The sequence below is a fragment of the Marmota monax genome, unplaced genomic scaffold, assembly GCF_021218885.2.
Source record: "Marmota monax isolate L192 unplaced genomic scaffold, Marmota_monax_Labrador192_F-V1.1 WCK01_AAM20220418_F8-fsc00015, whole genome shotgun sequence".
NCBI lineage: Eukaryota > Metazoa > Chordata > Mammalia > Rodentia > Sciuridae > Marmota > Marmota monax.
In genome coordinates this window covers 5,777,059-5,802,370 of record NW_026692194.1, presented here as the reverse complement: position 1 = coordinate 5,802,370, position 25,312 = coordinate 5,777,059, and the positions used below count along the sequence as shown (strand labels likewise).

At 32.1% G+C, this 25,312-nt stretch overlaps 1 protein-coding gene across 9 annotated transcripts in view; it reads left to right on the top strand.

Annotated features, from left to right (window-relative positions):
• Nucleotides 1–25,312, top strand: part of Ehbp1 (EH domain binding protein 1) — a 322,315-nt gene that overhangs the window by 117,443 nt on the left and 179,560 nt on the right. For all 9 annotated transcript variants that reach the window (XM_058572791.1, XM_058572806.1, XM_058572790.1 and 6 more), the window contains 2 exons: nucleotides 4,389–4,570; nucleotides 7,657–7,796. In XM_058572791.1, the coding sequence (XP_058428774.1) occupies nucleotides 4,389–4,570; nucleotides 7,657–7,796 (322 nt within the window). The remainder of the gene's footprint in view (nucleotides 1–4,388; nucleotides 4,571–7,656; nucleotides 7,797–25,312) is intronic.

Sequence of the window (25,312 nt, the reverse complement as noted above, 5' to 3'; positions counted from 1 at the left end):
CATTCATGACGGTGGAGCCTTTGTGACCTAATTTCCTTCCCCAAGGCCTCATCCCTTAATGGTTCTACCACCTTCACACCACCACCCTGGGGACTAAGCTTCCAGGACATGAACCTTTAAGAGACAAATTGCATCCAAACCATCGCAGCATCCAAAGCCATAAATATATTTTAATATACAAAAGACAGTACATACTACAGCATGACTTCATTGGGTGTATCCCAGGAATGTGGGGTTTCCATAACTTTAGAAAATTATTAATTTACCACCTATTAAGATTAAAAAGTAAGAAAACTTTACATTCTCCAGAAATATAGAGGAAAAAACATTTGATAAATACTCATTTATATAAATTTAATTAGAAATAAAATTAAAACTTCAAAACAAACAGTAATAAAAGGTTGCTTCCTTAATTATATAAAGTAAATTGTAATATTAAAGAGGGAAAAACTCTAGTAAACAACTAACTTAACAATAAAAAATCAAAAGCATTTCCCTGTAAGGTCAAGAATAAATAAATAATGGCCCCTTCACTATACCTGGTCAACATCATACTGAAGAATCCAGCCAGTAGTGTACCATCAAAAAAAAAAAAAAAAAAAAAAGAATAAAGATTGGAAACATGGAATGAATAGCTGGCTTTGTGGGTGATATAATCAAAATAGAAACTCAAAAGGAATGTAGTAAAATTAATATAGGAATATATAGTAAATTAATATGTAGGACTATGTAGTCAAATTAATATAAGAATATTAGTTAGTAAGATTGCTTAGATGCAAATTCTACTCGCATATTCAATTGCTTTTCTATATGCCAGAAATAATTCAACAATATAATTTAAAAGACAATATGATTTGTTACAAGAACAACATACTGAGGAATAAATCCAGGAAAAAATGTACAAGATCTGTGTAGGGGGGAATGATAAAACTTTAAGAGACATTAATGTTCTAAATAGGTAGAGAGAAATACCCTGTTTTATAATAATGAAGTTCAGTTGCAAAGATGTCCAGGGACCCATATTGATCTGCATATTTAATTCAGTTCCAATCAAAATCCTAATTGGATTTTTTTATAGAATTAAAACATTATGCTAAGTGAAATCAGTCAAACACAAAAGGACACATACTGTGTGATTCCACTTATTTGAGAAACTGGTAGATTTATGGAGATGGAAAGAATAGAGGTTACCAGGTTCTGGGATGGGAAAGTGGAAGTTATTGATGAAAAAGTTCTGGAAACAGACAGTAGTGATGGTTATACAACACAGCAGAATGAAAGAATTGTTTTGTTTTTGATACTGAGGGTAGAACCCAGGCATGCTTTACTACTGAGCTGAGCTACATCCCTGGATCTTTTTATTTTTTATTTTGCAATAAGCTCTCGCTAAATTGCTGAGATTGGTCTCAAATTTGTGATTCTACTATCTTAGCCTCCTGAGTTTTGGGGATTATATGCATGCACCACCACACTGGGAAGTATAAAAGAGTTTTGCATAGTTTTTCATTCTAATGGATATTTGGTATTGTTCAACTTTTTAAATATTTGCCAATTTGAGAATGTGAGATTGAAGGTTAGATATATGAAGAGTCTGCTAAAGTAAATAAGTGCTGATGCCACATTCTAACCCTGGTTCATTTGATTCCAACTCTAATAGGCAGGATTTCACAGAAATAGAAAAATATAGGCTTTTTATAACAATGAGTAGTTATGAAAAATGTGATTTTTTATGTTAAAATAATTTTATGTTAGCACTTCCTTTTGGAAAGTATTTCTGAAAATGTGATTTTAGATTAACTGGGTCAGAATCATCTGGTACTATTGAGATGGGTGTTACTTATTAGAAGTCAGCAGATTCCTGCCTGGATTCATCTCTAGTTGTACTATAGGAGTGGGATCTAAATATGCTTACATTTTTAACCAGTTCCCCTGGTTTGGTTTTTGCTTTTTAATAAACCCTGAAATTTAAAAACCTCTGCTTAAATGGTTCAGCTAATTGTGTTTAGAATTTAGTAGATTTTATTACCTATTGTTTCAAAAACTTTGATTTATCAAATAATTAGAACATTTTTAATCATAAAACCTGAGTTCAGCAGGAAAAAAAAATTATATAACTATTGTCCTTAAAAAATGAAATTGACAGAATGTTAATTATCAAATACCTAGATTTTTATAGGAATCATTAATAGTTTTTTTTTTTGAAATTTTTTTAATATTTATTTTTCAGTTTTCGGTGGTCACATCTTTATTTTTATTTTTATGTGGTGCTGAGGATCGAACCCAGCGCCCCGCGCATGCCAGGGGAGTGAGTTACCACTTGAGCCACATCCCCAGCCCATTAATAGTTTTCAAAATCATGCTTATTTCCAAGTTAACTTAATTTTTATAGTTTGATTATTTTGTTGCAACATTAAATGATTACATTAAGGGATCAAAGTCATACTTTGTAAAAGAGATTTAACAAAAACTGAAAATGATACATGACAGTTTGTATGTCATGCTTTCAAAACTGGGGCTTTAAATCCTATATTATATGTAGAAGTTTTAGCTATTCCAAAGTACAATAAGAGATTATTGTTCATATCAGTGTAATAAATTGATACTCCCTGATTGTACTTTTTCATTTTGTACATTGTCAGAACCTTGGACCTTAATCTTATTCTTTGATTGACAGTAGCGACCAGGGAAAGAACACTTGTATTGTTTGGGATAGTCACATCTGTTCAACTTGATTCAGTTGAAGGTATTTGCATATTCTTAAGTATTTTTTCTGAGAGGGCTTAAATCCTTCTCAAGTGCTTGATGCATATTTGAAATTCATTCACAGGGTATCTACATGCACTAATAGTTCTGTATAATATTGCTGTGCATAATCTGACAGATAAGACCACATTTTAAAACAAGGTGTTCTTTAGGGCTGTTATATTGCATTTTTACTTATTCTGCTGGGCAGAAATGTCATATTTTTGAGGTCTGTTTTAATGTTTTGATTAAACTAGTATATCCTTATTTTAGGCAGATTTGTCAATCGTAGGACAAATAAAGATTTATTAAATAAAATTTCAAAGATATTAATGGAAGTTCTTCTTGCCTTGGTTGGAACATTTTATAGAAAATAATTGCAGGACTTCAATGGATTTGTTTAGCTCCTCTTTATTTTTCAGGGAAGGTCACTGAGATTCAAGTGTCCTGACTTGTTCAAGGTCACCCAACTTAGACATTCAGCCTTAAATGTTGCTCTCAACTGCCAGATCAGTAAATGTTAAGAAATAATAGTGTATATATATATATATATATATACATATATATATATATATAACCTCTGATTGATGTCATTAAAAAATTATCCATAAAATGTTTTCCTTTCCATTAGAAACACACTCAAGAATTATGTGTTATTCATCATCATATCCCTTCAGAATTTACAGTGCTTTACATGTAATTAATGCCTAGTCATTATTTTGCTGTTTTGTTTCAATTAGGAAATATGATGGCTTAAACACCTTCAATAGCAGACAGGTTTCATTTTGTGTTTCATTTCTGATGAATTGGCAATAGCAATGTCGAGAAGAATTTTGAAATTTGCTGGGGTTAGTTAGCAGTGCTGCCATGAACCTGAGATCAGAGACCTGTTTCTTCCTTTAAATGTGTGATCTTATGGAAGTGAGAGAGAATTACAAACTGGAATGATTGGAAAAGTTCTTTGGAAAGAAATAAGGCTCAAATGACAGTATAGATAGAATTTAGATAATATAGGCAAAAAAGAGGAAGAATGCCACCTAGGGTAGAAGTTCTGTAAAAAATTTTGAGTGTTTAGAAAGGAGAAATATTAGTAGGTTACACTGTTTCATTAAGTACAGTGAAAGGAAGGAAAACCATTGTTAGCCCAGTGTTAGAGTCTTTTTTCACAGTAAATCTGGAAACACTTTGTCCTTGTTTTTATTCCTTGCTTTTCCTTTCCCAAGATATTTAGAGTTTTCTAGTCTTTCCTTTTTTCCACCTGTACTCTCTTTCTAATTTCTTATCTGCCTTACTTAGATATAAAAGCTATGATGAAACCTCATCATGATTTTATTTATTACTATGTTATAGGAGTTAATTGGAGAAGGAAGTTCTCAGCTGTTATTAACTTTTATTATTTGGGGGCTGGGGTTTTGGCTCAGTGGTAGAGCGCTTGCCGAGCATGCATGAGGCACTGGGTTCGATCCTCAGCACCACATGAAAATGAAATTTGTGTGTCTACTTAAAAGTAAAAATAAATGTTTTTTTTTTAATTTATTGTTTGGCTATCAGATAACTCCAAAATACATAATCTTTAAAAATGTATTTATTTATTCATTTGTTTGTTTATTTATTTATTTATGAGTGTGTGTGTTTGTGTCTTCTAGGAATCCCCTTCTGGTCGAAGGAAAGCTCTTGCTACTAGCAGCATCAATATGAAACAGTATGCAAGCCCTATGCCAACTCAGACAGATGTCAAGTTAAAATTCAAGCCATTGTCTAAAAAAGTTGTATCTGCCACTCTCCAGTTTTCATTATCTTGCATTTTCCTTCGGGAAGGAAAAGCCACGTAAGTTTCTTTTGTCAAATAAGCTGCTTCATTCACAGTGTGTTTCAAGACACCACAAGTAAAGAACTTTTTGGCTCAGCAGACTAGTATTAGTTGAACATCATATAACATAGCCATCATTCTTTATTTCATAGACTGAGTTAAATAAACTCCTTGTTATTTATAAATAGCCTCTTTTGATTCCAAAAAATGAACTATAGTATAAAACTATATATAATAACTGATTTCAAATTTTGAAATTGGATATTATAGGGTATCATAAGTGTTTATCTTCATTGTAGCAGCCTGTAGTCTAAAGTACAGACAGATAAATTTGTAGAGCTACTTGATGCAACTAAGTAGTGAGAGGAACCCTAAATAAAAAATTTAGGATAAAAGGGATGAAAGAATTAAGGAAACTTTTTGCCAATTCATGTTTCTTGGCTCAACCTTCCAAAAATTGCTTAGAAAAGTATATGCAGATAAACAATTTACCATGATTATTATCCTTTTAAAAAATCACTTCTATGTAAAGCAGTGGTGTGCACCTGTATCCCCATTACTCAGGATGCTGAGGTAGGAGGATTGCTTAGCCTAGGATTTCAAGACCAACCCAGGCAACAAAAGCAAGACCTTGTCTCAAAAAATAAAAATCAAAAATTACTTTTTAAACACTGATTAAGCATTGCACAGATTTCTAGACTTGAGTCTAGTCTCTTAAAAGAGTAAAATTCTGATTAGATTAAAACATAGAACAGGAGGGGAAAAGTATCAGTTCACTCTGGTTATTGCATACAGTTAGAGTAAATGCATGCTATTGGTTTAATGAAAGAGTTTGTACCTCCTTGAAGTAAAAGATGAAGGAATGAGATAAATGGAAAAGCTATTCTTAGAATTTCCTATTAAAGGTGAGGGGAAAAGGTAGCTATGAACGTTTCAATCCAATCCAATCCAAAATCACAGTTCTGAACATATCTGACCTAGTGGAATGTGGTTTAGTAACCACAATTATAGTTAATTGGCCATGTCTACTTGAATGATAAGAATGGATTCTGTTTATTGCTCAAAATGAGATGATTGACACTTGTCTACATGGTAGCAAATAACTTGGCAGATAACAACAATAAGCCTCCTCTCAGAGAAGTTAGGTTCTAAGTGAGTGTGGTTAGTCCAGAATGAAAACATCTTAGTCTTTCATCTCAGGACCTTAAACTGTAGGCAAAAATACAGTGATATTAAAAATATCTTATCCTGAAGTTTAAGCCAAAAAGAAAGGAAAGGAAACATAGAAAGAAGAGAGAAACAAATTCAGAGCAGATCCTTTGAGGGTGGACTTCCTTCCATTGGAAGGATTCAAAACCATTCACAGTAATCTGGGTGAGAAGAAATTCAGCTATATCAAATGTCTCAATTTGAATTGAATGGAGACTCTCAGAAATCCCTGAATTTCTTCTTTACCTACTTCTTTTTTTTTTTTTTTTAAGATTATTTCCATTAAATTTAATGACTATGTTTTATGATTCAGATTATAAAGATCTTAATCATTGCAATAATATTTGTAATAATATACAATGTAACTTATTTTCTCTTCCCAATTTCATTTATCACCCTTATATTTCTAATGACTGCATGCCCTTTAATACCTAAAGGATTCTTTTTTTTTTTTTAGAAATTTATTGGTTGCTCAAAACATTACATTGATCTAGACACATCATATATCATACATTTGTTTCAAATGGGGTATGAATTCTTATTATTCCCCCGTTTACAGATTGCAGAATCACGTTGATTACACAGCCACGGTTATACATACTGCCAAACAAGTGTCTGTTGTATTCTGCTGCCCTTCCTATCCTCTTCCTATCCCCCCCTCCCCTCCCCTCCCCTCCCTCTACCCCAGCTACCATAACTCACTTCTCTCACTCTCTCTTATTTTTATATTTATTTTTTTTCCTTCCCTTCGCCTCACATCCTCTTTTATGTATTTTTGTATAACATGGCGGGTCTCCTTTCCTCTTCCGTGCAATTCCCCCTCTCTCTCCTATTTCCTCCCACCTCTCGTCCCTGTTTGATGATAATCTTCTTTCTATCTACTTCTTCCATACTTACTTACCTTCCCCAACGAAAAATGTTCAGGGTTAAAATATAAGTAAATTAAAGTGAAAATATTAAGCAAATTAACTTTTTAGGAATGATATCTTTTGAAATTAAAAATTTTTAATATTTTTGAGTCTGTATGTCATCTGATATGCAACTATACTATTGATTGATTGATTGATTGATTGATTTTTGATGCTGGAGATTGAACTCAGGGGTTCTTTACCACTGATCTATATCCCAGTCCCTTCAATTTTTTATTTTGAGACAGGGTTTTAAGTTGCTGAATGCCTCACTAAATTGCTGAGGCTGCTTTGGAACTTGCAATCTTCCTGTCTCAGCCTCCCAAATTGCTGGGATTATAGTTGTGCACCACTGCACCTGACTTATCCTATTGCTTTATGAATAGCATACAGATTTAAATTAACTCCTAATAGGTTAGTTTTTAATTTTCCTCTCTTTTTACTCATTAAACATGCTATTTAAAAATTAATGAATAGGACTACTTAGATTATTCAATTTTCTTATACAAGTGTTTAAAAAGACTTATTTGCAGATTTACAGAAATAAAGAATATATTACTATTATAGATTGATATCCCTTATCCTAATGCTTAGGACCAGAAGTGTTTCAGATTTCAGATTTTTTTAGATATTGGAATATTTACATGTACACAATGAGGCATCTTGGGGATGGGACCAAGTCTAAACACTAAATTTGTTTGTTTCATAGACACCTTATACACCTTATATGCCTGAAGGTAATTTTATACAGTTTTTTAGTGCACCGGAAGTTTCACTACAACCTATCATGTGAACTTGGGTATGCAATTTTTCTCTTGTGGCATTCTTTCAGTGGCTTCAAAAGTTTGGGACTTGGAAACATTTGGATTTTGAATTTTCAGATAAAGGATGCTCAGCCTGTATGTCTTAAGAAATAATACTTTTTCAAGCAATGTCATTTAAATTAACTGTATTATAATTTGATTATGTCTTTAATCATTAATGTAGTGATGAAGACATGCAAAGTTTGGCTAGTTTGATGAGTATGAAGCAAGCTGACATTGGCAATTTGGATGACTTTGAAGAAGATAATGAAGATGATGATGAGAACCGAGTGAACCAAGAAGAAAAGGCAGCAAAAATTACAGGTTAGTTTTATTATCATTAAACCAAAAGGTTTCTCTTGTTTTGAAGAGTTGAAACATTATTTACCAGAAAAAAAAAATTCCACTAAGATATTTTTCCTTAAACCGTTTAGTTCTCTGAAAACTTTTTATGCTTATTATAATTGAACAGATTTTTAGCAGTTTAAGATCAAGTCCAAAGATAATCAAAGAAACATAAAATTCTTTGCTGTAATTTCAGAATTATAGTATAAAGCAACTTAAATATGCTCGTATTTTTTGTCAATGTATGAATGAAACCTCTGACATAAAGATATGCCTTAAAGGGATGATAAGACAAAACAAGAAGATAAACAAGAAGCTTCTCCTAGCTCATGTTCATATAGTTACATGAATTATATGGATATTCTGTTTCAGATTTGCATATATTTATGAAAATATGCCATGAAGCTATCCCTTCTGGTTGGTTTGATCAAACTACTAAGATGTTAAGTAGTTAGAACCTCCTTTTTAATCGTTGGCTAATAGTTATTGCTAATCTGGTTATTACACAGAGGAACTGATTTTTACTTTATTGGTGTGAAAATCAAGTACTATTTATATATTTCTTTTAGTTAATTAACTGCTCTAAATTTCTGGATTGATGTCCCTTCACTACTATGTGATCAATTCTTGTTTTTTTTCCAAATGAATTGGTACTTTGGTATTTATCTCTTGGCTTTGCCTCAATTCTTGCTACCACATGGGGATCAATCACATTGATCACCGTGTAAATCCTTAGCCAAAACGTTCCTAGACTTTGTTCCAGTCACTTTCACTTCTGCTCCACATCTAGAAATCTACCATGAGAAACAAATCAGGCTTGTATGTAACAGTACATGTTTTGTCATGTGCAGATTTTATAAATTATTATTTTCTAATTTGTGATTGAAATTGATTTTTTTTTGATCCAAGATTGTTCAGGAGTGTTTATTTCGAGTTTGTTTATTTCTAGTGTATTAATTCAATAAGATTCAAAAGTTCTTTGGATTTCAAGTTTTAGAAAACATTTTATTGATGTTTTTTCTTGGTCTAATTATGTCATGTATTTTTGTAAATTTTTCGTAAATATCTTTTTTATGTGGACATTCTATTTGTTACCTTCATCATTAAGTCAGACTTTTCATTTATATTATTTGTATTGTTATTCTTTTTGTATAGTTCATCTGTTAAAGACAGAGCATGTCAATGCTAAATTAATTTACCAAAAAAGTTTATTCTTTTATAACTTCATTCTCATTTGTATGCTTGCCCCATTTAATGCCTCATGCCTTGAAATTTTACTTTATATTGATATTTTTAACATACTTAATTTGGGGGACATATTTATCCCTTTATTTAGAATATTTATATTTCTCTTATAAATAGCATATGGCTAATCTAACCTTATAATATTTGGCCTTTAATATTATATGTCTTGATAACTGACATACTTAATTTCATTTATATTATTTCTTTTTGTACTTTTATTTTGTGTCTTTTCTTAGTGATTTTCTCACCTGTTCCCCAAATTTTGCCACTCTTAAGAATTTTTAATCAAATATTTTAATAGAATAATTTGGAAAATATATATTCTATTTTTATATTAGAGTAGTAGTATATTAAAACGCTAGATAGTTAAATGAATAAACCCATCCATCAATACTAACATAAAAAGTAAAATAGAATCTATTGACTCTTTTTAAAATTTTTTAATTCTTTTTAGATATACATGACAATAAAGTATATTTTGACATATTATACCTGGAGTATAATTTCCCATTCTTGTGGTTGTACACAATGTTGAGTTACACTAGTCTTGTATTTATATATGAACACAGGAGTCTGATTCATTCTACTGTCTTCCCTATTTGCATCTCCCTTCCTTTCCCTTCATTCCCCTTTGTCTAATCCTATGAACTTCTATTCTTTTCTTCCCCTTACCCCGTCTTATTGTGTGTTAGCATCACATATCAGAGAGAATGTTTGGCTTTTGGTTTTGGTGGGATTGGCTTATTTCACTTAGCATGATAATCTCCAGTTCATTTACCAGCAAATGCCATAATTTCATTCTTCTTTATGGCTGAGTAATATTCTATTGTGTATATAACATTTTCTTTATCCATTCATCTATTGATGGGGCCTAGGTTGGTTCCATAGCTTAGCTACAGTGAATTGAGCTGCTGTAAATATTGATGTAGCTGTATTATGGTAATATGCTGATTTTTTAAAAAAAAAAACTTAGTTGTAGATAGACATAATGCATTTATTTTGTTATTTATGTTTTATGTGGTGCTGAGGATCAAACTCAGTGCCTCATACATGCAAGGCAAGCGCTCTACCACTGAGCTACAACCCTAGCCCCAGTAGTATGCTGATTTTAAGTTTTTGGGGTACATACCAAGGAGTGGGATAACTGGGTCAAATATGGTTCCATTCCAGGTTTTCTGAGGAATCTCCATACTGCTTTCCAGAGTGGTTACACCAATTAACAGTCCCACCAGCAATGTATGAGTGTACCTTTTCCCCCACATCATTGCCAACATTTATTATTACTTGTGTTCTTGATAATTGCCATTCTGACTAGAGTGAGAATCTCAGTATAGTTTTGATTTGCATTTCTCTAAATGCTAGAGATGTTGAACATTTTTTTTATGTTTGTTAATTGATTGTATTTCTTCTTCTGTGAAGTGTTCGTTCAGTTCCTTTCCCATTTATTTATTGAGTTGTTACATTATTATTATTATTATTATTATTAGTAGTAGTAGTAGTAGTAGTAGTAGTAGTAGTATTAAGTTTTTTGAGTTCTTTATATATTCTGGAGATTAATGCTCTGTCTGAGGTACATGTGGCAAAGATTTTCTTCCATTCTGTAGGCTCTTTCTTCACATTCTTCATTATTTTCTTTGCTGTGAAGAAGCTTTTTAGTTTTATACCATCCCATTTATTAATTCTTGATTTTACTTCTTGTGCTTTAGGAGTCTTGTTGAGAAATTTGGTTCCAGAGCCAACATGATGGATTATTTGGGCATATTTTTTCTTCTAGTAAGCACAGGGTAATGCCCAGGTCCTTGGACTACTTTTGAGTTGAGTTTTGTGCAAGGTGAGAGATAGGGGTATAAATACATTTTGCTGCATGTGGATTTCCAGTCTCCCCAGCACCATTTGCTGAAGAGGCTTTCCTTTCTCCAATGTATGTTTATGGCACCTTTGTCTAGTATGACATAACAGTATTTATGTGGGTTTATCTCTGTGTCTTCTATTCTGTACTTTTGGTCTTCATGTCTGTTTTGGTGCAAATACCATTCAATTTTGTTGTTGTTGTTGTTGCTTGTTTGTTTTTACCAAGTCGTTCATTTTTGTTTTTCTATCTCTGTAGTATAATTTAATGTCTGGTATTGTGATGCCTCCATTTCATTTTTTCTCACTAGGGATTGCTTTGGGTATTCTGGGTCTCTTATTTTTCCAAATGAATTTTATGACTGCCTTTTCTATTTCTATGAAGAATGTCATTGGAATATTAATAGGAATTGCATTAAATATGTACACCACTTTTGTTAGTATGGTCATTTTGACAATATTAAGTCTGCCTATCCAGGAATATGGATTCATCTTCAAAGTTCTTCAATTTCTTACTTTAATGTTCTGTAGTTTTCATTTTAGAGGTCTTTGACATCTTTTTTTAGATTGATTCTCAATTTTTTTTCCCAAGGCTATTGTGAATGGGATAGTTTTTCTAATTTCTCTTTCTATTGATTCCTCACTGATGTATAGGAATGCAGTTGATTTATGGGTGTTAATTTTTATCCTGCTACTTTGCTGAATTCATTTATGAGTTCTAGAAGTTTTCTGGTGGAGTTTTTTGGGTCTTCTAAATATAGAATCATGTCATCAGCAAATAAGGATAGTTTGAGTTCTCCTTTTCAATTAGTATTCCTTTAATTTCTTCTGGCTAGAGTTTCAAGGACTAAGTTGAATAGAAGTGGTGAAAAAGGGCATCCTTGTCTTGTTTCAGTTTTTAGAAAGAATGTTCTCAATTTTTCTCAATTTAGAATGATGTTGGCCTTGGGTTTAGCATATACAGTTTTCACAATGTTGAGGTATATTCCTACTATCCTTAGTTTTTCTGGTGTTTTGAACAGGAATGGATGCTGTATTTTCTCAAATGCTTTTTTCTGTATTTATTGAGATAATCTAGTCTTTAAATCTATTGATGGGATGAATTATGTTTATTGATTTCCATATGTTGAACCAACCTTGAATTTCTGGGATGAAGCCTACTTGGTCATGGTGCACTATTTTTTAATATGTTTTTGTATGTAATTTGCCAGTATTTTATTAAGAATTTTTGCATCTATGATCATCAGGGATATTGTTCTGAAGTTTTGTTTTCCTTCTTTGGTGTGTCTTTGTCTGGTTTTGGTATCGGGGTGATACTGGGTTCATAGAATTAGTTTGGAGAAGGGTTCCCTCCTTTTCTCATTCATGGAATAATTTGAGAAAGATTGGTGTTTGTTCTTCTTTGAATGTCCAGTAGAACTCAGCTGAGAATCCATCTAGTCTTGGACTTTTCTTTGTTAGTAAGCTTTTTATTTTATTTTTATTTATTTACTTTTTTTGTGTGTGTGGTTGTAGATGGACAGCATGCCTTTATTTATTTTTATGTGGTGCTAAGGATTGAACCCAGTACCTCACACATGCTAGACAAGCGCTTTGCCACTGAGCTACAACCCCATCCGCATGTTTGTAGGCTTTTATTTATTTTTTTTATTTCTTAGGTTTTTTTAGGTAGACACAATATCTTTATTTTGGTTTTTTTTTTTTTTTGTTGTTGTTTGTTTGTTTTTTGTTTTTTTTATGTGGTGCCGAGAATCAAACCCAGTGCCTCACGCGTGCTAGGCAAGCGCGCTACCACTTGAGCCATATCCCCAGCCCGTTAGTAGGCTTTTGTTGGTGTCTTCCATTTCATTGCTTGAAATTGATCTGTTTAGATTTTCTATGTCCTCCTGTTTCAATTTGGGCAGGTTATACATCTCTAGAAATTTGTCAGTGTCTTCAAAGGTTTTCTATTTTATTAGAGTATAAATTTCAAAATAGTTTCTGATTATCGTATTTCAGTAGTGTCCATTGTGATATTTCCTTTTCATCACAAATTTTAGTGATTTGAGGATTCCACCCCCGCCCCTCCCGTTAGCTTAGCTAAGGGTTTATCAATTTTATTTATTTTTCCAAAGAACCAACTTTTTATTTCATTAACTTTTTTGAATTATTATTTTTTGTTTCAATTTTATTGATTTCAGCTCTGATTTTAAATATTTTCTGTCTTCTGCTTTAGGTATTGATTTGTTGTTTTTCTAGGGCTCTGAGATGTAATGTTAGGGTATTTCTTTGGTGACTTTCTGTTCTTTTAAGGAGTGCACTCAATGCAAGGAACTTTACTCTTAGAGTAAATCTCCGTGTTTCAGAGATTTTGATATGTTGTATCGCTATTCTCATTTACCTCTAAGTATTATTTTATTTCATTCCTGATTTCTTCTGCTATCCATTGGTTCAGTAGCATTTTACTTAGTCTCCAGGTGTTAAGACTAGTTTCTATATTTTATTTTATTGTTGATTTCTAATATCATTCCATTATGATCTAATAGAATGCAAGGTATTATCTCTATTTTTTTGTATTTGCTAAGAGTTGCTTTGTGGTCTAAGATATGGTCTATTTTAGAGAAGGATCCATGTGTTGCTGAGAAGAAATTGTATTCAGTCATAGATGGATGAAATATTCTATATATGTCTGTTAAGCCTAAGTTATTAATTATATTTTTAGTTCTGTAGCTTCTCTATTTAATTTTTGTTTTGAGAATGTATCCAGTGGTGAGAGAGGTGTGTTAAAGTCACCCAGTATTAGTGTGTTGTGGTCTTTTTGATTCTTGAAATTGAGAAGGGTTTGTTTGAGGTATGTAGATGCTCCATTGTATGTGGGGTATAAATATTTATGATTGTTATGACTTGTTGATGTATGATTCTCTTAGGAAGTATGAAATGTTCTTCTTTTTGACTGTCCTCCTAAATGATGAAAGTTGCAATGTGTTTCTCTTCTTTCTGTGAAAACTTTTGGCTACTATTATATTTATTTCAGTAATATTTTATTGTTTTTCCCCAAAATAAATGCTAACAGTTGCATTGTGTTTTATAATGATCTCAGCAATTTTTAAATGCCATGTCCCATATTTGAGCTGTTTTTTTTTTTTAAATCTTTTGAGTTTTGATTATTTGGTTTGTTTGAATATTTTCAGAAGGATAAATGAGTGTCCTTCCCCTGTCACCACCAATGACCTTTCACCTACCTTGTCTTAGTCCACTTGGGGATTTCACACTAGGTAATTTACAAACAACAGAAACTTGTTGATCACAGTTATGGAGGGAGGCTAGGAATTTCAAGATCAAGGAGTTAGTAGATTTAATATCTAATAAGGGATCAGTTTCTAATAGATGGCATGCCAGGAGAGCAAATAATAAAAGATTCAAACTTACTCCCTCAAGTTCCTTTATCCCAATTTTTAGAAAAGTTTTTAGTTTGTTTTTTTTATTGTAGTCTTGATGCATAATGTAATTTTTTGTAAATTTTCCATAAATATCTATTTTACATGTATGTTCTATTTGTTGGATTTAGCATTAGATTAGACTTTTCATATGATATAATCTCCTTCCAAAGGCCACATCTCTTAATACCCATCACCCTGGTGATTAAGTCCCAACATATAAATTTGGGGGTATTCAGAGCATAGCATACCTATCTTTCAAAGTTTAATTCTGTTGTTATATAACTTGGAGATGCTTTTCATACCCATTTCCTTGATAATCTTGACTATTCCATCTTTATAATACTACTCTATATTTGCAAATACAGGCCTTTTCCTATAGCATGAGTTTTTATCACTCTGATAGAATATTAATATGATCATGTTTGGAGCAGTCTATGCTCTTTTGATAACAGCAATAGAAGAAAATATAATAATATTTTATAAGTTCTATACTGGTATTGAAAGGAAAATAAAGGGTTTTTTAAGCTATATATAGATTCAGTGAAAGCATTAGTAATATTTTGCTTTAATGGTTAAACCCTCATTGCTTAAGTATGGGACATATGCCTTAAATTTTCTAAAATTCACTGGACATGGTAGTTCATGCCTGTAATCCCAGTGATTCAAGAGACTGAGACTTAACTTTTTTTAGACTGTTTAAAATTCTCTTACCCTAATTGAAGAAATTATTTTAATTCAACTTGTGATTATTCAAGATTCCTTTGGAATGCTACTGATTTGTATTACTATTATTTTCATTTTTCCCCTGTGTCTTATAAAATAGAAACTCTCAAGGTAGAGTTTCTAATTATTTTTTCTTTTCTAACTTCTAGCGCATGTTTTGGAACATATTAAAAATTGAATATATGTTAACTAAAAGACCATAGCAAATCATTAGGTCCTCCCTTCTCCTATTGTAGACCATTTTGACCACTCTGGCTTATAATCCTGTTCCATTGACCTGTAAACATATACTGCCTTTTACAAGGTAAGGTTTCTATTTTATGGAAGGAACATGTTCTGGACAATACACATAATTAAAAGCTAAATAATTTAAGACTAGTTTTCCAAAAGTAATAAATGTAAAATGTGAATGGAAGGGGGTAGATAGGGACCATGGGTGACTAGATACATGTTTTAAGTCAGTACGTCCACATCGTACCATATTTTTTTGCTTTGATATTACATTTTCTTCTCAGCATTTTATGTTACATTTGCAGGGAATAGTGACTTAAATAACTGGCTTCTTTAGTTGCATTTTTTAGCACATATAATTTCATTTCACCAGCCTCTTCACTTTTTAAATGTTTGAGTAAGGTAGTTTTAGGATAATAAAAAAAGGACACTAAAATTTAACTATAGTACTATTCATATTCAAGAGTAAACAAAATGTATTTCATAAAAACAGGTATTTATACTTAACAGCTAAAATTGGAAAACTTAAACACAGCTTATATTCACTCTTTTTACTAGCTTTGAAAGTAGTTATCAACATAATTTTTATGGATGAAGGGATGAGTATTCTAGATTTTTCCCTATTATACCTTAAGAAATATAAATGTATAAAATATTATTGCATTATATTGATAAAAATTATATTGGCTGTATTATTTCCCCAACTGAACATGAAACCTCCTCTTTAAAAAAAAAATTTAATTGTTGGTGGACACAATACCTTTATTTTTTTTTATTTTCTTGTGATGCTGAGGATCAAACTTGGGGCCTCACACATGCTACGCAAATGCTCTCTGAGCCACAACTCCAGCCCCGAAACCTCTTCTTGAAGGAATAGATTGCTAGCAATTATTTTCTGTATATCTTAGATTTACACATAGAGGCTATTCATTTATCTAGTAATTTCTTATGGAAAATTGCTATTAAATCGGCAATAATTAATAAAATAATGTCTAAAATTACAGTCTTTGCTGGAAGGTGAAAGTAAATCCAAAGTATCTGTATTTGGACTGATCAAAAGTCCCTTCCCTGTTCTGTCTGAAACAGACTTTCTTAACTAGAAACATATTTTGAGACTACTTATCCAGGAACCTTTTATTGATGTTACATATATTGATACATTCTATAGAGATGTAACATCAGTGAATGGGCAGGAGAATTTTTAGTTACAGTTGAATTGGAAAAATCCTTGAAATGTAGCAAGAGAAATAGACCTTGGACTTAGAAAAAAGAAAGCCTTTTAATGGAAAGTTTGCTGCAGCCAAGAGTAGAAATTATATATGATTGCACATAATAAGCTTCCATCTATATGGCATCTTAGTATGCTTGAATTAATATTGGGCAGTATGCCCATCTTTGGAATTATTATTGTATTTCTTTTTTGACATTTGTTTTTCACTTTGTTTTTTTTATTTGTTTTGTTGTGCTTTTGTGCTCTGGGGATCAAACCTATTCCCTCCTGCATTCTAGGCAAGTGATTTACCACTGAGCAACATCCCCAGTCCCTATGTTGAATTTCTGAATACACACCAACAGGGGTAAAAAAGACTCCTGCATAAATGGCAAGGTCCTCTTTAATATACCTCAAAAAATCAGGTTAAATGGAAACAGTTTATAGCAAGCATTATTGGGGACACTCAGAAATTAGGAGACACCAGAAAGAACACTGGTATTTTTTGCTTATTGCAAAGGTCACCATGAGTACCTAATCAAGTTCAATCAGATATTCGCACTTACATGACCCATGCAGGCTAAACTTAGTATTAGATTTACTTCAAAGAATATTGCACAAGACACAGGATATACTTTTTTTTTTTTTTTTTAATTAACCAGAGTGAGTCCTTAACAGTCTAGGTGCTATTCTTTGTGCTATACTACCAAATGACAATTTGGGTATAGAGAGACAAGATCCACATAGTTAAGAGCAAGGATTGCCTTAGCTTGAAATCCCATGCTGCACAAGAGCTGATATCTTTTGTTATAGTTTCCTAGATACAATTTCCAAAGTCCATGGAAAGGACATGCCCAGTTAGATGAGTCTCCACATTCAGAGAGGCTCAAAGCTATGGCCTTCCACCAGATATGTAGTCCATTCAGAGTCCTATTATCCAATTATAATACAATTTGCCAGTCAGTATTCATTTTTACCATAACGCAAGGTTGCTTGGTGTTTCCTAATCCTTTCCCATAGTTGATAAAGTTAATTTGGGAGAAGGAAGGGAGAGTGACATATTGGCTACTTTCAGGGAACAAAATCTAACAGCACAGATGTGAGTAGAAAAGATACCAGTTACATATCTGAAGAACTAGAGTTGATGATGGTATGACTCAGGCATCTTAGATTAAATGTCCTGTTTCCGAGTGCTATGAATGGGGATAAGTCTCCCAATTTTGATTAGAAGATTCCTTAGAATAAACATGAAGCTGTGGTCACTGAATACATCCATTACTTGGGCATCTACCTTCCAGTATCCAGGACACTCATAAACAAAACTATACAATTTCTGTGAACTCGATAATTTTCTTTTAATGAGCACCTATCTAGGAGGTCTACATAGAGAATAAGAATTTTTAGAAAATTGCATATTATTTAGTCATTAACATTGAGAAGTAAGGAAAGAAACAGAGAGGTGGTGGGGAAGTTCTGATCCCTTGAGCTAAGAAGTTTAACAGCTACCTCTTTTTAAAAGGATATTGAAACCTCAGGATGAGAGACCAAAGATAGCAGGAATATTTCTTCACAGTGTTTAGAATTCAAATGTGCCAAGAATAATAAAAGTAGCAGAAATCACAGATTAGAAATTTATCCTACTTTATGTGTTAATCTTAAACCCTAATTCTATTTTATTTAAATACTAACAAATAACAACTGTACATTATCTAACTTCCCCCCACCTCCAATTCTCTGGGAGAATTTTGCTGATATTGAGAACCTAACAGGGCTGGAATGGAAGTTAGAGCTCTAAAGAAGTTAGAACTGAACACATTTCACCTAAAAACTGGGAACAAGACAAGAATGTTTACTCTCATTACTTCTGTTCAACATTATACTAGAAATCCTAGCAAAAGAGCATGATGAACAATCAGTGTAGAAAAATCTACTGTATTTCTACATATGAACAACAAATATTTGGAAAATGAAATTAATAAAATAATTCCATTTACAGTAGCAGTTTAAAAAAAGACTACTTAGAAATAGATTAACAAAGGATATGAAAAACCTCTAGCAGAAAAGTATAATATATTACTGAATAATTAAAGATCTTAATAAATGCAGAGATATTCCATATTCATAGATTAGAAGACTCTTAATATGTCACTTCTCCCCAAATCTGTATATAAATTTAACTTGATGCCAATTGTAATCCTAGCAGAGTTTTTGTTGTTGGTGTTGTTTTGTTTGTGTTTGTGTATACACTGAAAAGCCGATTCTAAAATATACTTAGGGATACAAAGGATCTGAATAACCAAAAAACAAAACAAAAAAAACCACACACAAGCCTGGGGTTAAAAAAAAAAAAAACCCAAATTATACATTAAGATTTACTATAAATCTACAATCAAGATACCATAGTATTGGCATAGAACAGATAAATAAATGAACAGATCAGCCACTCAATAAGCCAACTACTGAGAGTTGTAGTTTCCAGTTAGCTATGTTATCTTGAGGGAAAATAGCTGATAATCTACAATAGTGTGTTGCTTAACTATGGTGTTTGGTAAGTTAGATGTGTTAAAATTATTTTCAATTTACAACTTATACTCATCAAAATAGACCATTAAGAAAATATATGAGTAAAGCACAGACTAGAAAACAAAAGTAGTAACAAAGTATATATATGACACAGGTCTTATTTCTGAGAATAGATTTTAAAAATTTTTTTTTAGTTGTAGATGGACACAATACCTTAATTTTATTTACTTTTATGTAGTGCTGAGGATCACACACAGTGCAAGGCAAGTGCTCTACCGCAGAGCCATAACCCCAGCCTGAATAGATTTTTTTTAAACCCCTAGAACTCAATAATAAAAAGACAAAAAAAAAAAAAAAAAAAAAAACACTACTATTTTTAAAATGGGCAAAGATTTGAACATATGGTTCATGAACAAAAATATACCACTAGCCAATAAACACATGAAAAAGTTCTCAGAATCACTTGTCATTAGGGAAACAAATGAAAATCACAATGAGATACAACTTCACACCCACAAGAATAGTTAAAATTTATGAGACCAACAATACTAAATGTGAGCAAGGATATAAACCAACTGAAATTCGCATTCATTATTCATTAAGTATAATAGTACAATCACTTTGGAATTTCTTTCAACACTAGCTATATACTTCCCTCTTGATACATCAATTCTACTCTTTGATATTTATCCAAATGAAATGAAAACTGTATCCACACAAAGATTTGCAAAAAGGCATTTATAGCAATTTTATTCATAGTAGCCCAAATAGGAACATCAGGTATACATCAACAGGAGAATGGCTAAACAAGCTATAGTTTATTCATGAGTGGAATATTCTACAATTTAAAAAAAAAAAACTATATGGACAACATTCAGCCTTTGGTTAACACAGAAAGGGAGGGAAGGGAAGAGTAGAAGTTCAGTGTATTATACAAAGGGGAATGAAAGAAAGGGGTAGGGATGGGAATAGGAAAGACAGTAGAATGAATCAGACATAACTTTCCTATGTTCATATATGAATACATGACTAGTGAAACTCATGTATGACCACAAGAATGGGATCCTAATTAGAATAATGTATAGTATGTTCAAATACATTCTACTGTCATGTGTTTCTAAAAAAAAAAAAAAAACTATATTGATATGCTCAACAACATAGTGTTTCTCAAAACAATTATGCTAAGTGAAAGAGGACTTACATAAAAGAGTATATAGTATATACTATATAATTCCATTTATGTCATGTTCTAGAAAAGGCATAAGTAATGATATATGAAAAACATAGAACAATGATAGCCTTTGGGGCTGAGGATTGACACCACCCCCCCCCCCAAAAAAAAAAAAGCATGAGAAAATATTGGGAGATGAGTAAATGTTCTGAATCTTGGGTCACATTTGTCAAAAATTCATTGAATTGTACATTTTAGTTTATACCTTTTCCGTGTATGTATAAGTAAAATACTAGAGGATAACATGTAAAAATTATAGTATATAGATTAGTAAAAAAAAAAGATATCCAACTTTCTGTTTTATTGATCTACTGTTTAGTATAGCTAGTCTCCAAAGATTGTCTACTAATGAACCATTCCTCCTAATATTCATGCTCCTTTGTAGTCCCCTCCCTTGTCTCTGAGCTAGCCCTATAAATCTATGAATAGAATATTGTAAAAATGACTTTGTATGACTTCTAAAGCTAGGTTATAGATGCCTTATAGCTTCTGCCTGGGCCTCTTATAATGCATGCTCTACGAGAAACTAGCTGCCATGTAAAAAACCTGCCTACCCTGAGACAAATGTGCTAAAAAGACCCCTAAACTAGTTATGTGGTCATTTAACTTAGAAAAGAATGCCTACACCTGTTTTTCTAGTCTTCCCAACTGAAATACCAAACATGTAAGTGAAGATGTAATTTTAGATCTTTAGCCCTGTCAAGCTTTCCAGCCACCATCTAACTTCAGTGAACCTACCCATCTAAGTCCAGGCAACTCATAGAACTATCAAAGACAATAATTTATTTTAAACCACCATATTTGGGAGTGATGGCTTAAACCATAACATTTCTAGAGTTAAATAAAATATTATAAATAGATACATATACACATATGTAGGCGCAGAGATAAATACATAAATAAAAACATCTGTTACTATCAATAAATAAATATCTTCTGTCTTTCTGCCCTCAAAACCATGATGTTAAGTATTATAACTCAGTTTATTCACTTATTCATTTACAACATACATTAAGTACTAGATATATGATAAAAATTACTAGTTTTTAGAAACACAAGGTGAAATTGTGCTCTATATGTATAATAAAAATTGTAATGCATTCCACTGTTGTCATGTATTTAAAATAATAATAATAATAATAATATGGAAAAAAAAGAATTGGCCCAAAGAGAAATGTACAATCAGAGAAATGAAAAGTTGTGCTGCAATTGTGTACAATGAATCAAAATGCATTCTGCTGTCATATATACCTAATTAAATTAATTAATTAATTATTTTTTAAAAAGATATGCAAGGTGAACATTACATAGATACATAGTTACTAAATTTTTTAATGTTCACTATATAAAGGGATTGTCTAGGATTGTTATGTGAAAATGCCCATTAGGAAGTGGAAATTCAAGCCTAGTATTTAGAACGTATGTAAGAATTATCTCTACTTTTGTGTGGGGTTAAAGCAAGAGAATAGATTAATTCTTCCAATAAGAAAAGATTGAGGGGGGAAAAAAGAATGAAACCTATCATGAGATGATCCTAGGAAATAACAATACCTAAGAGGCAAAGAGAAGAGTATTTATTATTAAAAGAGGCCAAGATAGAAGAAGGAGATACTAATGTCCTGGATGGGGCAGAGGAATTTCAAGGAGAGAATGGTTAATTATTTTTATTCACTCAGAAACAAAATATGATAAGAACTAAAAATTATCTAGAATTATTGCCATTTAGAATAGACATTGTTGACCTTCTAAAAGTACTCCCCCCCCCCCCCCCCCCCGGTACTGGGGATTGAATGCTCAGGCACTTTACCACTGAACCACATCCTTAACTCTATTTTATTTTTTATTTTGAGATAGGGTCTTGCTAAGTTGCTTAGGATTCACTAAGTTGCTGAGGCTGGTTGTGAACTTGTGATACTCCTGCCTCAGCCTCCCAAGTTGCTGGTAGTATGGGCTCACTCCACAACTTTTAAAAGTACTCTTTTAGAAGAACTGCTTCAGTTAGGAGAATAGTAAAGTTGGGGATAAAAGCAGATTTCAGTGCTGGGCACAGTGGCACATGCCTATAATCCCAGTGGCTCTGAGGGCTAAAATAGGAGGATTGCAAGTTCAAAGCCAGCAAAAAGTGAGGAGCTAAACAACTCAGTGAGACCCTGTCTCTAAATAAAAACTACAAAATGGGACTGGGAATGTGGCTCGGTGGCCAAGTGCTCCTGAGTTTAATCCCCAGTACCAAAAACAACAACAACAAAAAAAACCCACCATCAACAAAAAAGCAGATTGCAGTGAGCTGAAAGATTAATGGTAGGTGAGAAATTATAGACTACTATGTTTTTAAGATGCTTTCTTATATAAGCTTAAGAGAGATTGGTCAAACAGAGGAAAAAGATTGAGGGACTTTGGTGGGTAGTTACCAACTTGATCATATTAATAAGCCCTTGGGAAGGAACAATTGGAGAGGTTGAAGATGGAGGAAGAGAGAACACTTGGTGTCCACTTGTCTATCTGAAGCAGCCCCTCTCTTCTCCTTTATGATTTGCTATGAGATGGAAACCTGTTAGCTGTATACACAAATCAAATATTTATGGGCTTAAGCCTGTAAGGAAAGTGACATCCTACTGACCTTGATCCTTGCTAGTAAACTGAAATGTTACTATTTTAGACTGTCTTAAAATGAGATTTTACCTCTACTAAATTTAGTTACATTTTAGAGAAGAATGAGGATGTGGCAAGATTTGCAGGTATGTTCTAGCTCTAGACAGTTTATTTTTTAACTTTTACTCAACCTACAGACTTTCTTAAAAGGAAAAAAGCTACCTACTCTTCATTCCACCTCCCACCCCATCCCCCTTTTTGTTCAATGTGATAATCTCTGTTGGTCAATTTCTATCTTCCTTTGCTTTTCTAACAGTTAAAAGAGTCTCAAATTACTTGACCCTGTGCTTCGATTGCCTGCCCCTAATTTGGTTTCCTTTTTTATTCTCACCAATGGGAAGCAAGTACAGACTGACATACTGTTACAATAAATGTTCTGCTCTGTGGGTTTATTGCTCCACATGAGCAGTAGTGAAATAGAAATTTGTTTGTACTATTTATTTTATAGCATCATTATCATTTTCCAAGTGTGTAAATTTTTAGTGAAGCAAGGCTTTAATAAGTAACAAAGTATTACATATAAATATGGTTAGGGAGTATGTTTATGGGAAGGTTTCCCATTTTAAAAAAATTCCAGTAATAAATTTTTGTTATAAATTTTCTTTTTTGAGTTTTTAATATTTTCTAATTATAAAAGTAGAACATACTAACTGTAGGAAATTTGGAAGACACAGAAAAGCACTTTTTTAAAAGGAGAAGTACATAACAAAATTATATAGTTTAAGACCCACATAGCTACTGCCAGTTGAAGTATTTTCATACAAAATTTCACAGGTTGTCCCCGACTGAGTAGAACACATCACTGTGCTAAAACTACTTTCTACATAGTCAATCCAACCTGACACTTATCCTAAATTCCTTTCTTCATCCTCCATATCATGTTAACCATTAAATCTTCTTAATTTATTCTTGAACAAATACTTATTGAATGCCTTATCATGGAGAAGTGATGCTTTGTCTTGCTTCCTGTCCTATTATTTTTCAAATGTTGCCACCATGTTCCTGCTGAAATGATGCTTCTAAAATATACATTTGATATTTCAATATATTCCCAAAGCTTTCAGAGTAAAGTTCACATTTTTTAGTTCCATCCTAATAACTTTATGAGAGGACACTTGCCCACCTCATCTCATTGCATTCCCTATCCCTGGCATCTTAAGCCCAAACAACTGCAGTTCTTCAAATATGTTATATTCTCTTTGTTTTCCTTTTGTCCTTATGGAATGCCTTTCATTTTCTCTTATTATTTCAATAATAAGAATATTGTCTGTTTTGTCTTGTGTTAGCTCAAGTGCAGGCAAAAATCACACAGCCTTTAATGCTATCTCCGTCATAGTATTTTGTCATACACTTCATGTTGTTTTGTCTGTCCCACTGAAATGTAAAGCCATGAAAGCAGGAACTAGCTCAGGCACATAATAAGTATTTGATAAATGTTTACTAAATAGATAGATGGTATTTCTTTGGAGGTTGTGTTTTTATTATTTGGATTAGCATTTATTTGCATACAATATATAGGGAATTGATGTACCTAATCAAAATTACCTTTTTTATTTTGTTAATATGAACAAAAGTTCTAGTAATGAAGTGAAGATTTACCTAAGCTAAGGACAAATCTATAAAGATAGAAAGAATAATATGTCACAATTTAAGAGAATAGAAACTATTATTTGGGATTCTTAATGAGGAAATGGTCATCCTTGGTTTAGATATCACTAAAAGCATAATGAGAAGGGGCAAATATTGAAAACATTCAGAAAAATTACAGTGTAAATAATTTAGTCATGTGATTGGCCCATTTTGATAATATTTGTTTGTTCTTTTTAGATATTCACGACAGTGTATTTTGAAATGTAATATATACATGAAGTATAACTTCCCATTCTTGTGGTTATTATATGATGTGAAATTACACTGGTCATGTATTTATATATATGAACTCATTTTGATAATATTTAAATGAATGCTGACATTGTACCTAAGCCTGCATGAAACAATATTGATATTCTGAAAAGAAGGTCTAATATTTTCACAAGGCATATAATATTTTTAATAAAAACCTATTAATTTATTTTATTTTAATAATTATCTCTTAGGCTATTTGTAAGAATTAACAACTGCAAACTCAATATTGTTAATATTTTATTTATATTTTCAAAGTTAAAAATAAATCATTTGCAAATTTAAAAAATAAACAATAATGAATAAAAAATCTGTCATGAGACTAGTAATCACTTAATCTTAGTCCTCTACTGTTATATTTTTCTAAAAATTATGTCATTACAATGATTAATAGTAGAAAGTAGAAGATCTATTTTATGAGTGAATTCTGCCTACTGAGAAATTTGCTAAGGTTAGCTTGAATCAAAGTGGAGTAAGAAATATTGGTAGAATAAAATGGAAGAAGACACTT